Genomic DNA, 14,392 nt, shown 5'->3' with positions numbered 1-14,392 from the left:
GCAGTGCAGAGAGAGGCTCTCAGCTTGGCCACAGACTGTTGACACGGTGTACTTTTCTCTCTGCAGTGGTGTTGAGATCATCCTGAGAGGCCGAGTTTTACTGTGACTTCTGGTGTAAAACTGTGTAAAAGCCTCCGTGGTTGCTTGACTGGCCGAAGAAATCATAAGATCTTATTACGTTCAGTTTCGTTTTTAATGAAATCAGGGATGTTTTTTTTTTTTCCTGTCTTCTATCTCTTCCAGAAAAGCTCTTATAGCTGAAGCATTATTCCTCAGTGCTCAGCCATTTTAAGTTGAATAACTTCACATTTGACTAATAGACCTGGTCCAGAAATAAGCAAATCTTGTTACTTGAGTACAGTCTTGTTACATTAATGTACATTAAGAACATTCTCTGGAAAAGTTACCATTCTGAGATGCAGGGTTTCATACACTACAGTGTTAAACTAGATGCTATTATCTGTCATATGGTGCCAGACAAAAGCCAAATACCACCCATCATTTCATTTCCAGCAATGGTACCAGATATTCATTTTTCAGAAGATATTTCTGAGGAGATTAGATCAGACAAGATAATCTACTTGCACAAGAAAGTTAAGGTAAAATGAAAATATGTGAAAAAACAGGAGATTTTAAAACTGAGGTTTCAAAAACATATTAAAGGGTACAGAGAAAATAACAGTTCTGACAACCATTCAAACAGTAGACCACCAAAACGATAGACCACCAAAACAGTCACCATCTTTTAAACAGTACTTGAAGCTCTCATCTTGACGAGAGAAGAAAGTCAAGCTCCGCTCTTGCTCCACTATAAGAGAAAAACAACGCTGTGGTTCTGAAAGGATGTGTAGTTGTCAAGAATCTGTTACTGTGGAAAGAAAACGGACAAAAAAAGAAAAATTTCCAAATCAAACAAAGAAGCTACTGGAGTTCTCAGAACAATTAACTGACCACCCCAGAGTCCAGAACTCTTTGTGAGAAACAGAAAATGTAACAAGTTACTAAGACTGAACTTTGGAGGTCTGGAAAAATATATGCAGATGTCTTTGAAAGACAAAGCAAATCTCATGCAAGAATGGAAGCTGTAAAAAAGGCAAAGGGTGGACACACTAAATACTGAGAAAATGTCTTTTTGAGGCTTCTGTGCGCTTTTGGTTGAATATATGTTTTCAGATTTTTTTTATTAGTGAAAAATGAGTGATTTGTACTGAATGGCTATTTCGTCTGGAGGGTGAATGAGAGGTGGTCTCTGATTTATGCACAATACTCTTTGTGCCAGTCAAATCTACCTGGTGGTCAACCAAACTGAACTAAAAACCTGAATTTGTGCTGAACATGAGGACAACAAGGATCACTTGATTGCAATGTGTTACCTGGTTATAGTCGAAGACATCAGATCGTTTGTACATTAATGCTGAGGTCTTAATGGGTTAATATGTTGCTGTAAAGCAGTGCGGTGGTTTTAGTGTGTGTGCACGTGCTATGTGAAGGGTCAGAGAGCTGAGCAGGGTGAGGGAACGTAAGGGGGTCAGTCTGCGTACGTGCTCATCACTGGACCATCAGGCACATGGAGCCAGCAGAGCTGTGTTGCTTTGGAAAGAGTAGAGACAGTGTATGTGTGAGAGAGATTCTTCTCTGCATAATTAATTGCCACAGTGTGATTTCCTGCTAGAAACGGGTGAAACTGTCTTGACAAAAGATGGGAATTAGATCGGGATTAGAATAGCTGAAACATGAAGAGCTAATTGCGCGCTCTTTACAGCGCTAGAGTTGAAAAGAAATGATGTCCACTACTTACAGCAGCGGTGCTTGTTGAGGAAAATCCTAAGCCCCATGGCCACTGGTCAGATTTGCAGTGCAAGAGTTTTGATTCCAGTTAAATCTTTCATCAAAACACAGTTAAACTTGCCATACAAAAAAATGTGATTGGGTAGCTATTACACATTTGGCAGTAGTTTAGAGTAGTTGCATGTTAATCTATATTGCACTTACTAAGTTTACTGTGCTTAAAGGGCTCATATCCCACATTTCAACTTAAGAAGTCCACTTATAACATCTGTGTGGGTTTATGTAATGTATGTGGGTTGCTTTACATGACCATTCCTCAACCTCTCTTTATCTTGTAGAATTATACAGGCTGTTTTTTTTTTTGTTTGTTTGTTTGTTTTTAGTGTTCCTTTAAAGCTGATATGTAAATTATCTCTGTTCTGATTAGCCGCCCTGTATTGTACCTCAGTCAGAAAGTAGTCCAAACCGATTCATTCCATATAACATCAGTGTAAATGGGCAAAGCTTAACTTCTCCATGCTGAATATCAGTATTGTTGGTTATTGTTGCCGTGTTAGTTTTTGTGACATCACAAAAACTCTAAATTCAAAACAGGCTTTTTTTGTTGTTTAGTTTCCATGTGTGGACCTGGAACTGTGATATGAGCTGTACTTTAACAGTGTTTCTGCTATATCAAACTCTCATTTCAAGAAAAGTGAGGGGGAAATTCGGTCCCACTTTATATTGTCTCTAATAACTGTAGTTACATGCAACAACAATGTAACTACTAATGATTTAGTCACTGTTACAGATAGATTACAGAAGTGCACCTTGTGTAATTCCACAACTGTGTCTTAACAATTGTAACAACCTATTCTCCCTCATGTAATCACATGAGTAATTCCAAATGTAATTACATCTGTAATCAGACTGGAACAGCAGTTTTTTTTTAGGTTTTTTTTTTTTTCCCCCAGCAGGAAAAGAAAGTAATAACTGACATTAAGACATTACTTGCACTGTCAGCTTTTTTAACACTTAGCTAGCATTTATGTTGCTAGTGCTGTGACACTGCAACCAGTTTCAGCTTTAAGCCATTCTGTAATGTGACAGAACAGCAGGCATCCCCTTATCTTAAAATGGAACTAATGTGACTTTAATTAAATGTGTTGCATTAAACGCAAAGAGATGTCTGTATTACCACTCCTTTATTACAGTACCTACATAATCACTACACAGGACTGCTGTAATCCATCTTAACCCTGACTAAATCATCAGTAGTTACATTGCTGCTGCATATGTTGTTCACGTGTAACTACACAGTTATTAGAGACACTTAATATAAAGTGGGACCAAACATTCATTTTTGTGTTTATCTGTAGTTGCTTTTGTTTTATCTATGAACATTCAAATATCAGATCAGGACTCAGTTTCAGCAAATCACTGCTGTCAGACGAAAACCTTGCATCTCCAAAAGGGTAACTTTGCAGTAGAAAGAGAAAACCTACTTTACTTATAATGTAAGAGTTTTTTTTAAGTGTTTTCTGATCATTCTTTAAGTCCATTCAGCATTAAATTTATACACAATATAAAAGGCAACAGATATTTTCAGATTATGCCAAAAACTTAATTAATTAATTTAATCTGGGGGCAAAAATAATTGGGTCAGGACATTCCAATTTAAGTAACTTTTAAGCCCAGAATTAAGCCAAAAACAGCAATATGTGGTATATCTGTAGCATACAAACATATTACATTACATCAGTGGCCATTAGCATGAACATGACCTTATCAGTGGAAGAGCCTTAGTATAGTGCAGCCCAGCTGGCCCACGCTGCCCCTCATCAGCCTCTGTTCTGCGGCCCCCATGGGCTGCTGCACACCGCTGTCTCTGCACGTCCCACCTAGGTCCTCTAAACGGAGGTTATGGGCAGGAGTCATGCGGAGCGGCTGGAGCTGACAGATGGTCCATGTCACAGGGACACAGAGCGTATTTACAGAGGCTCAGCCCCGCTCCCGAAGCGCAGCTCAACACTCTCCTTTGCTGAGGCATCACTTTGAAAAATGAAAGCGTGCATCCCCTTAGCCGACCTTGCATCTTTTTCCCCCTGCGCTCTTTTCCCCTGCGGGGCGGCAATTTGCCGCACGTTACGGCATGTCTTCGTAACGGATGGGCTCCTTGACTCTTTTTGAGGTGTCTTTTAATAGAGTGGCCAAGTGTTGCGTTTAGCCGGCGCATCAGTTAGGTGCAAAATGGAGTTTTCTGAGGTGCTGTGAAGACTCTGGTCCTGTTTATCCAGCAGATTGGGCTGAGTCAGTGCTGCTCTACTGAGCTCTGACCAGACTTTATTCTGACTCACTCCGCACACTGCCAACAGGGTCCGCACAGAGGAGAATTAGGAGGAAAACGAAACACTCCTGCAAATAAATCACACTTCTCTCTGTGTACATGCAGCGTATTCCACAGTGATTCTGCCTACCCAGCACTGACAATTGGGGGGGGTACACTTTTAACTTCAGCGTTCTCAGAAACATCTTTTTCAAGTTACAATCTGCAGGGTTTTTAAAGAATGCAGTATGTTTACTTTAGCATTTAAAGGAACAGTTGCAGAGAATTAAAATGTCAGCCTAACCACAGAGTTTTTTTGCAACACAGGAAGGAAAAATGGGAACAATGCAGGGACCACGGGGGACTGCAGGGAACTGTGTTGTCCCCTAAATCCCCCAAGCCAAGCAAGAACCAACAGTCTGATGGATAAGGAACTTTTATAGATATGTTACATACATGCATACAATATGCACAAACATGTTTATAAGCCATGCATTCAAATCCTTTTGACTTACTGCGAGTTGCAACTAAACTACACAGAATATGGTATAAACATCAATATGGAAGCAACTACACTCTCAAAAATAAAGGTAGTAAACTGTCACTGGGTCAGGACCCCTCTTGTTACTGGGTGTGGTACTCTCAACATTTCAGTATATTTTCTAAGTTGAACTGACTCCACACATCCCGTCTCGTCCCCAGGTCTTTTATTTTATTGTTCTGTATTAAAACATTAGGTTATGAAAAGATACAAATACATACTTTTTGCCTGGTACAAACGTATTTAAGGTGCACAGTTGGACCTTTAAACCACTGTTGTACTTTAGAGGGATCATTTACATTGTTTGAACATGAACAAGAAGGGTTGTAGTTCATTGACCTCACAATTACTTAGTCTATTAATGACTCTTTAGGAAACTCTTCAACGCATCATGATCTTGAGATGCCGTGTGATTCCCTGTGATTGATTGTGTTACTACTCAGGGATGTTTTAAAAATACACTGAATGCACGAATGTGACTGAACACAGTAGGGGGTTATAGACAATAAAACAATACACCAAGCTTTTATATTTATTTATTAATTCTTATGTTTGAAGATAGACTGAGAAGTTTGAGTCCTTGCATTCGAATGAATGTGTACACTTATATTTATGGCATTTGGCAGACACTTTTATCTAGAGAAACATTGGGTTTAATCATGTAAATGAGGTACAGTTGTATGTTGACATCCAGAGAACAAAGGTAAATATGGCATCTTTTTTGCAGGTTTTAATGCTCAATTTCTGTTTATTTGCTGATTTTGCCATAATAATAGTTAATAGTTAAAATCATAAAAATATTATAATAAAATGTAAAATTTGTAATATTTTCCCAATACGGTCTTCTCTGTAGAAGAGGTGTTCATTTATTTTCATTTGGAAAATCAACAAAATATTTGACCACGGGCCCTAAAATCTTTACTTAAGGACTGTAGGTGCATGTAGCATTAGGAGCCTTGCCCAAAGACTGTTATTGTGTGCCTTACAGGAAAAGAAGGTTTGAGCATTTTACTCACTATGACTCTTATTCAGTTTATACTAGCTTCCTGATAGCTTTTGCATTGATTTCGAGGTCTTGCTTATTACATTTAAAGCTCTTAATGGCTGAGCTCTGGCCCAATTTACTGATCTGTTGAAGCAGTGCAGCCTTACTTTAGGGTCACTTACAGCTCAGTTGGTGCAAGCTCTTTTTATTATGCAGCTCCTAAACTGTGAAACCATTCCAGAGAATATTATGAATTTAAGCTTGATGGGTGTTTTTCAAATCTAGAGTAAAACAGATTTGTTTAGGCTGGCGTATGCATAGAGTGTTGTGGCTCATTTACCCCTGTGTTCTGTTTGTGCCGTTATTCTTCATTTAGACCATCATTTCAGAATGCACCAGTTGTCCACACAAATTAGAAAGTTAGCTCACTCAGTCTTGGCAAGGAACCTGAGAGCTTTGTATGGTTTCAAATTTGTCTTTCTACTTGAGCAATGGAAACTACATCCAGACAAACGTCTTCCCTCCAAATCCCCACTGTCTAAATATCTGTGTAAAACCAGATGTTTTGTTGTAAAACTGTCATGGATTCAAAGGCGAGAAAGTGCCGTTTTTGGCTCTGTTTGTCAGAGTTATGTTTGCTGGTTGTGACAAAGATTAGTCTGCTCTTGCTGCATTGTGTGGCAGAGCTCTGCATTGAAATGAATAGGATGCAGCTTGGCAAAGTTGCAAGTGGACGCATAGTGTTACCCACTACACCTCCAGTGCTAATTTCTTGCTTACAACAGGTACAACAAACTAACACAAGTGTATAGTGACACTGGTGACCTTCAAATTCTGAACAATTAATATTGATCCAGGCAGCTGAACTTATCAGATGTATTTTGATAAACTGTGTTATTTTGAATGTATATTCATAATCTGATATGCATGCTAAAAGTTGCCCATTGACTACTGTTTGTTTTTCGTTTTTTTTTTTTTCTTAAAAGCTTTAAAAATATTTGTCCACAGAAGAAAAAATGCCTGTCCTTTCATTAAATAAACAGCAATAAAGACTGTTAGGGAATAGACACCCTTTCTGGCGGTCCTTCCTGTTGAGGATTTTATTCATCCTCAGAAATTGTGTTGGCTCTGAAAAGATGAAAGCCATCCGTTTTGAACTTGAAATGGGGAGAAATCATTTCTCTGTTCTCTGTTCTTTCACTTTCAAACACTTTTTTGTTGTCAATTTTTATTTATTTATTTATTTATTTTGTTAGCGCTTCGCGTCTCAGACCAGGTAAATATAATTAACAATCTATTAAATTATGTGAAATTATTCACTTTCTGACCTGATATCTTGCCCTGTTTTCTCTGTCCCGATGAGCTGCGTTCAGCTAAAGTCTTTTATGAAAATGCATGTGAATGGACAAACTGCAGCACAGCACGGCTACAGAAGCTGCACTGGTTCATTTTGCAAAAATACAACCAGTTTTATATTTTTAAAACTTTCATAAAGCTTTTTTTTCTTTCATATGTTTAGTTTGGCCTGCCAGTGTAACAACTGCTGCAATACACTGTACCAGGGATTGACAGCCTAAATGTTAAGACATTTTGTCTTTTTCATTGAAAATTAAACCACTTGGGAGCATTTTATGTCCGTTTTACTAAAGTAACATTTTATCAGCTTGGCTGTAAATATGTCTCAGCATGTGCTAATGTTCTAGTGTAGGCTAAAAAAATATAAATGAAAATGCAGACTTGCTTAGCTTTTTTGAATTTTGAATTTTGAAGCTTCATGTTCGAATTTTCCCGTTCCACCTTAAATGGTGTCTGAGGTGCACATGAACATGGAACAATGCGTTGGTGCTTCACAGGTCTCGGAGGAAGCTCGTGCTAGCCTTCAGCCTCCTAGTGTTGATGGTATCGTGTAATTGGGGGAGTCCAAACTAGCAGGTGGAAATGGAGACAACTAAATTGGGGGGACATTTGGGTAAAAATCCTGTTGATGAATTAGCATATGTACATTAATTACAGCATTTAAAACCATTGATCGTTAAAACTGTTAGAGCGATCAGCAGAACTTTATTTTACTGCGAACAAGGATCATTTTATTAGTGCCTAAATATCTGTTTCTGCTGTGGAGCCGCAACAGGGCAGTAAAAGAGCTGCAGGTCACTCCGGAGCTGCATGTTGCCGACCCCTGCGCTATACTACATGGCAATCTAGTACTCTGTGGAGTATCACTATACTCAGTTAATATCAGATCTTACATTCCAGCTGATAGGGTTGAATCTCCATCTTCATTAACACATTTTTAGAAATAAAGATAGCTCAGCAGGTCCCTTAATAGTGGCTTTATTGTGTGTGCGCGTGTGTGCGTGTGTGCGTGTGTGTGTGTGTGTTTGTATATATTGTGATGTGTTTGTGTTGTTGTGCTTCCCCCGCTGCTGTCCAGTCCAGTGTGCTTCCTTGCACACATTCCTGAGTTTAGTGTGTTTGCCAACGTTTGTCCCTCTCTGCAGGTGTGTGGAACACAGAGCTGTCCTACTCGTACTCACTCACTCATCATGAAAACCTAACCTGTTTGGCCTGGCTGCCTGTCGGCTATTGATTTAGCCTGCAGTCTGCCTCTAACAGAGCTTAACCTCTGCTGTTTAAACGTTCAACCTACACCATCAAACGGAGATTACAACACATCCCTGGACTTGCCTGCTCTATGCTCCCTTAAGCGCATATACACACACACACACACACACACACACACACACACACACACAGCTTGTGGTTTACAGGGAGATGCAGTTGTACAATTTGTGTACTCAGGCTCATAAAAGCTTGGGAAACAGGGGAAAAGGCTTGGGAAAGCTGCTCACTCAAATATTTGGATAGTGTTTTGTGAAAGAAGTGAAATTAGTTAGATTAGAAGCCAATAAAAGATTCCAAAGACCAGTGTTGATTTAGTCCGTCTGAATCTAAAACTGCCTAGATCATCTAAATATAGTGTATATATCAGGTACAACCGATTCAGACCAGCGTTTAAAGATTTCAGTTTTTTTATACACTGTGCTTGAGATGCAAGAGTGACATGCATTCAGTTTCAGCCACTTTCAGAACTGTTTCAGCACACAAATTGCAGCTGAATTGTTAAAACTGTAAACACAGTCACAGCCTTTCAGCATCCTATTTATTCACTCATTCATTATGCATTTATTTGAGAAGTAATTTCTGCATTTATTTAGCATGTTTATTTATCTATTTATGATATTGCGTTGAGATTGGCAGCCAATTCATATATTAAGATTGGTGTCGCTTACATATTTTTTATTTTATATTTCATTTGTTTCCTTATTACTTTCAATTTGGTGCCAAATAATAGTATCTTCTATCTTAGTTCGTTTAAATGCACTGTAAAAAGTGGCTTGTCAGATATACCTAACAAATTACTTCATGTAGTAACAAGAAATTGGACTAGTTTTATTCAACCTAAATTAATCATTTGAATGAGCGATTCTTGCAATCAGTGTTTATTTTTTTTTAGGCCGAATCAGTAATGAATTATGAAGTAATTGTTTTAGGTAGATCTGATAAGCCACTGTTTACAGTGCATAATGAGAGAGAATTTTCTTTAAGGCTTTATTTTAAAGTAATAAGTGTCAATTCATTAACTTTTTTAAAATCATTTTTATTTTGTATTATGGTATTCTCTTTCCTCTCTCTCTCTCAGTGATGTTGAGGTCTGGGCTCTGGGGTGGTCAGTCCATTGTTCTGAGAACATCAGCAGCTTCTTTGTTTGATTTGTGAATTTCCTTTTTCTCAGTAGGAGCTTCTTCACAGCCACACATCCTTTCAGTCTTATAGTGCTGAGTGTATCTTCTCACAGTGGAAGGATGGACAGAAACACCTGTGGATTTTCTCAGATCTGAAGCATCTTGATTTTCATCTCTCAAAGATGAAAGCTTTAAATGCTGTTTATCTCATAGGGACCATTTTGGTCTTGCACATTTGTTAGGAGGCCTATTTTCTCTGTATTTTCTAATGCCTTTGTTTGAGCTCCAGTTCTGTAAACTCCTGTTTATTCACTGATTTTGCTTTGTTTTTCCTTTCCCTATGCAAGAGAATCATCTTGTATCTGATCTTCTCAGAAAAAAAACTCCTGAAAGTGAAGAACCTTTGCTTACTGTCTGTATTAATGGTTTTAACCATGGTTCTTTCTCTCGTCCACAGGTGTCCATAGGAAAGATGTATGAAACTCAGCGGACTGTGGTGGAGCCTGAACCAAAGAATCTCTGACTGGACATAGTAGAGGGGCACGGAGTGATGTGTGGAGGAGATTTACAGGTTTGGAGATTGATGGAACCCAGCTTGTCATCTTTACCCCAACTCTCCAACATGACTAGTGACCAGTAAAGGGGTGCAGAGTTGGTGTTACCGATGACTCACTTGTATGGTGTATAGATTCTCTGTTCCCAGATTACCTCCAACACCCCCCCAGTGCCTCTTCCCACAGTCCACACTGCAGTGTGCTGAAGTGCAGACACCAGCTTGTAGAGCTATTGCATAGCAAACACTGCACAGCCTCCCTTCATAACCCACTGTCACAATTCTGTCAATTTAAACTTGTGAAACTGTAGATATATGTATTATTTGTCTTGTTTCATTAAAGATATGTTCGTTTGACTCACCACAAGCTGTGCAGTTAATTGCATTTAATGATTGACAGCTACTAATGATTCAGAGGCGTTTAAAAGGTAGAGCATGTAAGAATTGCAGTGATGTTTTGCATGGGTTAAAGGTTTCCCACAAGGCCGAGGGACTAAAAATAGACTGCTCTGTTAGTTTTCAGGTAGGGATGGCCTAGTAAACAGGAGGTACAGGTATAAAGATCAGATTACACAATGTTACAACTCTGGGTCAGAGAGAGGAGGGCAAGCCTCGTGTTCCAGTTCTGTTCTCTTCATGTTAGCAGAACAGTTATACATGAAGTGTTCTAGTCTTAAAAAGCACACTCTACTGTGGCACCAGAGCAAATATTCTGGAACTAAATATATCATTAGCATGTGTTTAAATGAACAAATACAGGACACAAAACAAGAACGTCTCATTTATATATATATATATAAAAAAAGTAGTTGATACCTTATGAGCTAGCTATCCTGTTTTCTTCTCACCGCCAACTCACTTGATTAACTTAATGAAGCACCGATTAGTTAAATCACACCTTAAAAAGATGGTTTTTCAAGGGTTCTTCTATATAGAACCATGAACACTCTGACCAACCCAGAGGACGCATTACTGAGTGGTAGTTCTCGTCACTACATTTTCTCTTTTGCGCTCTTAAAAATGATGGTTATTGAACAGCTCTGTAGTAAAGGAAATGGTTTTATATGGAACTATGAACACTCAAAGAACCCTTTGCATGATTAAAGGGTTCTTTGCATCATGAAAGTGTTCTTCAGATTGATGGAGAATGTAGTATATATGATTCTAAATAGAACATTTTTAAAAGGGGTCTTATAAGCTGGTATCGTAACAATAGCAGAACCCTTTTAGTGCTATATAGAAGCCTTTTCAAAAAGGATCCGTATGGAACCATGAGCACTATGTTTTTCATGAATCTGAAGAACCCTTCATTCAAAGATCCCTTTAATCATGCATATGTTGATAGTTCTATATAGAACCATTTTCTTTACTAAAGAACCCTTGAAGAACCATTTATTGTGCAGGTGTTCTGTGATAACTACAGATACAAGGACAGGTTTGGAAATGCTTAAACACACTGACGTGTATACAATCACTATGTATTAATATTAATTGTATTTTATTTATGCATATATTGTTTTAATTATTACTCTAATAAAAGTAGGATTTATCATAATATAGCATTGATACTTATGGTATATGTGAATCCCACTCCCGACAAAGTATATTATGGGGGGCAATGTTTGGTCTTTGAACCAAACACTTTGTTTATTCTAATACCTGTTTTTTTTTTGTTTGTTGTTTTGGTTTTTTTTTGTTTTTTTGTCTGAGCAAATAAATACTAACTGCCTAATTACGTATCTTGTTAAATAAAATTTTCTCAGGTCTGAAACTTTTGCATAGTACAGCATATCTTAACTATTTTATTTTTAATTAAATTCATTTGAACACATTTGTCCATATCAGAAATGTTACATTCCTTTCTCTGAGATTACCTGAACACATACAGTCGTATGCTAAAAGATTGAAGATGCCTGGTCAAATGACATGTTTTGTTTATTTTTCTTAGAGAGAATAAGTGAATACATCCTCTGCTAAATTTTGAGTTACCATATTGGACAACAAAATAATAAAATATAAAATGTGCCATAACTTTTGCACCGGCTACATTTTATGTTTGATGAAAATAAACAGTAAAATAAACATGCATTAAAATGTGCAGAAGTGTGTTCTTTGTAAATGTTATTTTCACTTACAAAATCAGTTTCACTGTTAGGACACTTACTTTTGCAAAATGACTGAAGAAAAATTGGAAGCTGATCAAACCATATGGCTAAAAATTCAGGTTTTATTCACTTAAATTATGATATTAAGTCTAGTCTTTCGGTTATCGATGTGTTTAAATTTGACTGCGTGGGGGGGGGTATAAATATCACACATAATAAATAATACAACAGTTAGTTCCAGCCACGCAAGCCTATTGGTTGAGAGGTGTTCTAGCCTTGCTGTTATTTCAATGTAACATCACTCCACTGAGACGTCGTTGCTAAGCAACGACTTTGACGGCTGTAGGAGACGCTCAAGCCATTTGAACGCTTTTACTTCTTACTTTGCCACAAACAGAAAATGGACACTTTTAAGATCACATTTGACCAACAGCTGATTTGGTCAGACTCTGAAGATGAGACTGCAGTCAATTCCCAAACTGTCATCACCACTGAGCAGCTTTTCATTCGGCAGCTGAGAGAGAAGACCATCTAGACAACCTGGAATCAGCCAGAAATGAAGCCAATACCATTCACCAAACAAAATGGGCTGTAAGACGCTTTACAGCCTGGCTGGAACAGAACCACAGCAACACTGATGTAGCAAAAATGGACAAAACTGAGCTAAACTTGATATTAAAGCAGTCCATTTGATCAGACTACACGTTCAGCGAATGGTATTGGGTTCATTTCTAGCTGACTCCAGGTTGTTTAGCTGTTCTTCTGTCACAGCTGCCAACTGAAAAGCTGCTCAGTGGGAACGACAGTTTGGGAATTTAGTGTAAGGAGCTGGAGACGGTACTGCCGGCTGTGCAGCGAGTGGGCGGAGCTCGTTACTCTGACTTAATTTGAATCGCTCACATTGAAATACATTAAACGCCGTGTTCACGTTATAAATTCTTTATTGATTTAACTGTTGTATAAAAGCGATAGAACACTCGAGGTTGGGTGTTTTTGCTATAGCACCACGGCTATAATGATTTCTACTCTTTAGCTGTATGAGAGGCAGCAGCACATCTTCAGTGAGGTAAATTAGGAGGCCCCATGGAGGAACTGGCTCCTGAAGATGTATGAGGCTGTCAGATGTAATAGTGTGTCAGAGAAAAAAGGCTTCAAGTCTGCGTCACCTACAATCCACTCAGCAGAAAGGAGGTCTTAATAGGCCTTCGTGTTTCCCACAGTTTAATGAAGGCTGCTTTGAGCTCCCCAGCATCAAAGTAGCCATGATGAATTAGGCTGATGTGACTGACAGCTCAGGAAGATCTGTTGTGCTGAACTCGGCATATTTCTGTGAAGCAGGAGATGATCAGGGCACTCTGTGTTCAGACTTATCTGTGCTCGAAGTCAAAACAATGCTGAGGTGTTGACTCACACTACAGTTCAGAAGTTTAGAATCACCTATGATATTACTTTTTTATTGTAAGTATAATAATAATGTGTACAATGTTATTTTTAAATTAAATATAAATGTTAAAAAGCAAAATTCACATCATTCTTGAGGTAAAATGATCCACCAAGCTGATCATGTCTTGGAAGGGGTTGAACGGAGCTGATAAATGGTGAAGAAACAGACGAGCTCCAGTCAGAAACTATGCTAGGTGTTTCTGATAAAGTGGCCATTAAATGAAAGCAACTTCAACGGTATTTGTGCCATGAAAGTAAAAATAAACCAACATTAAAGGGGAATTCTCCCCCCCCCCGAAAAAATGTAAAGGTAAAGACCTTCCAACAGGCGTTTAATGTGAAATGACCTGCTCTAGAGTCAGAATGGTTCTCAGTGGAACCATTCTCATTTTATCAGTTCTGCTCACCATATAGGTGCACTTTGTAGTTCTATGATTACAGACTGTAGTCCATCTGTTTCTCTGATACTTTGTTAGACCCCTTTTACCCTGTTCTTCAGTGGTCAGTACCCCCATGGACCCTCACAGGGCAGGTACTATTTGGGTGGTGGATCATTCGCAGCACTGCAGGAACACTGATGTGATGGTGGTGCATTAGTGTGTGTGCTGGAGTTTTTAAACACTGTCCACTCTTATTAGACACTCCTACCTTGTCAGTCTACTTTGTAGAAGTCAGAGTTTGTGTTGGTCATCCTCTAGATCTTCATCGGTGGTCACAGGACGCTGTTGGCTGTATATGTTTGGTTGACTATTCTTAGTCCAGCAGCACTGCTGTGTCTGATCCACTCGGAACAGAGCAACAAATGAATATACAGCAAAATCTTCTTGTAGATGTATCTGCAACAAACGTGTTTTTCTATTGAAGGCATCAATTCAAACCAGGTTTTGAACAGTGCTGTACACATTAAGTGTAGTGCATGCATTAAA

At 38.5% G+C, this 14,392-nt stretch overlaps 1 protein-coding gene across 1 annotated transcript in view; it reads left to right on the top strand.

The window, feature by feature from the left end:
* Positions 1 to 10,285, top strand: part of LOC108431489 (LYR motif-containing protein 4B) — a 78,037-nt gene extending 67,752 nt beyond the window's left edge. The window contains exon 3 of the mRNA XM_017704692.2: positions 9,823 to 10,285. Coding sequence (XP_017560181.1) covers positions 9,823 to 9,888 — 66 coding nt within the window. The 3' untranslated portion in view covers positions 9,889 to 10,285. The remainder of the gene's footprint in view (positions 1 to 9,822) is intronic.
* Positions 10,286 to 14,392: the final 4,107 nt, after the last annotated feature.

Source organism: Pygocentrus nattereri, chromosome 3 (assembly GCF_015220715.1).
Source record: "Pygocentrus nattereri isolate fPygNat1 chromosome 3, fPygNat1.pri, whole genome shotgun sequence".
In the NCBI taxonomy this organism is placed as follows: Eukaryota; Metazoa; Chordata; class Actinopteri; order Characiformes; family Serrasalmidae; genus Pygocentrus; species Pygocentrus nattereri.
Note: the sequence above shows the minus strand (reverse complement) of the source record. Positions and strands in the feature narration are given on the sequence as shown.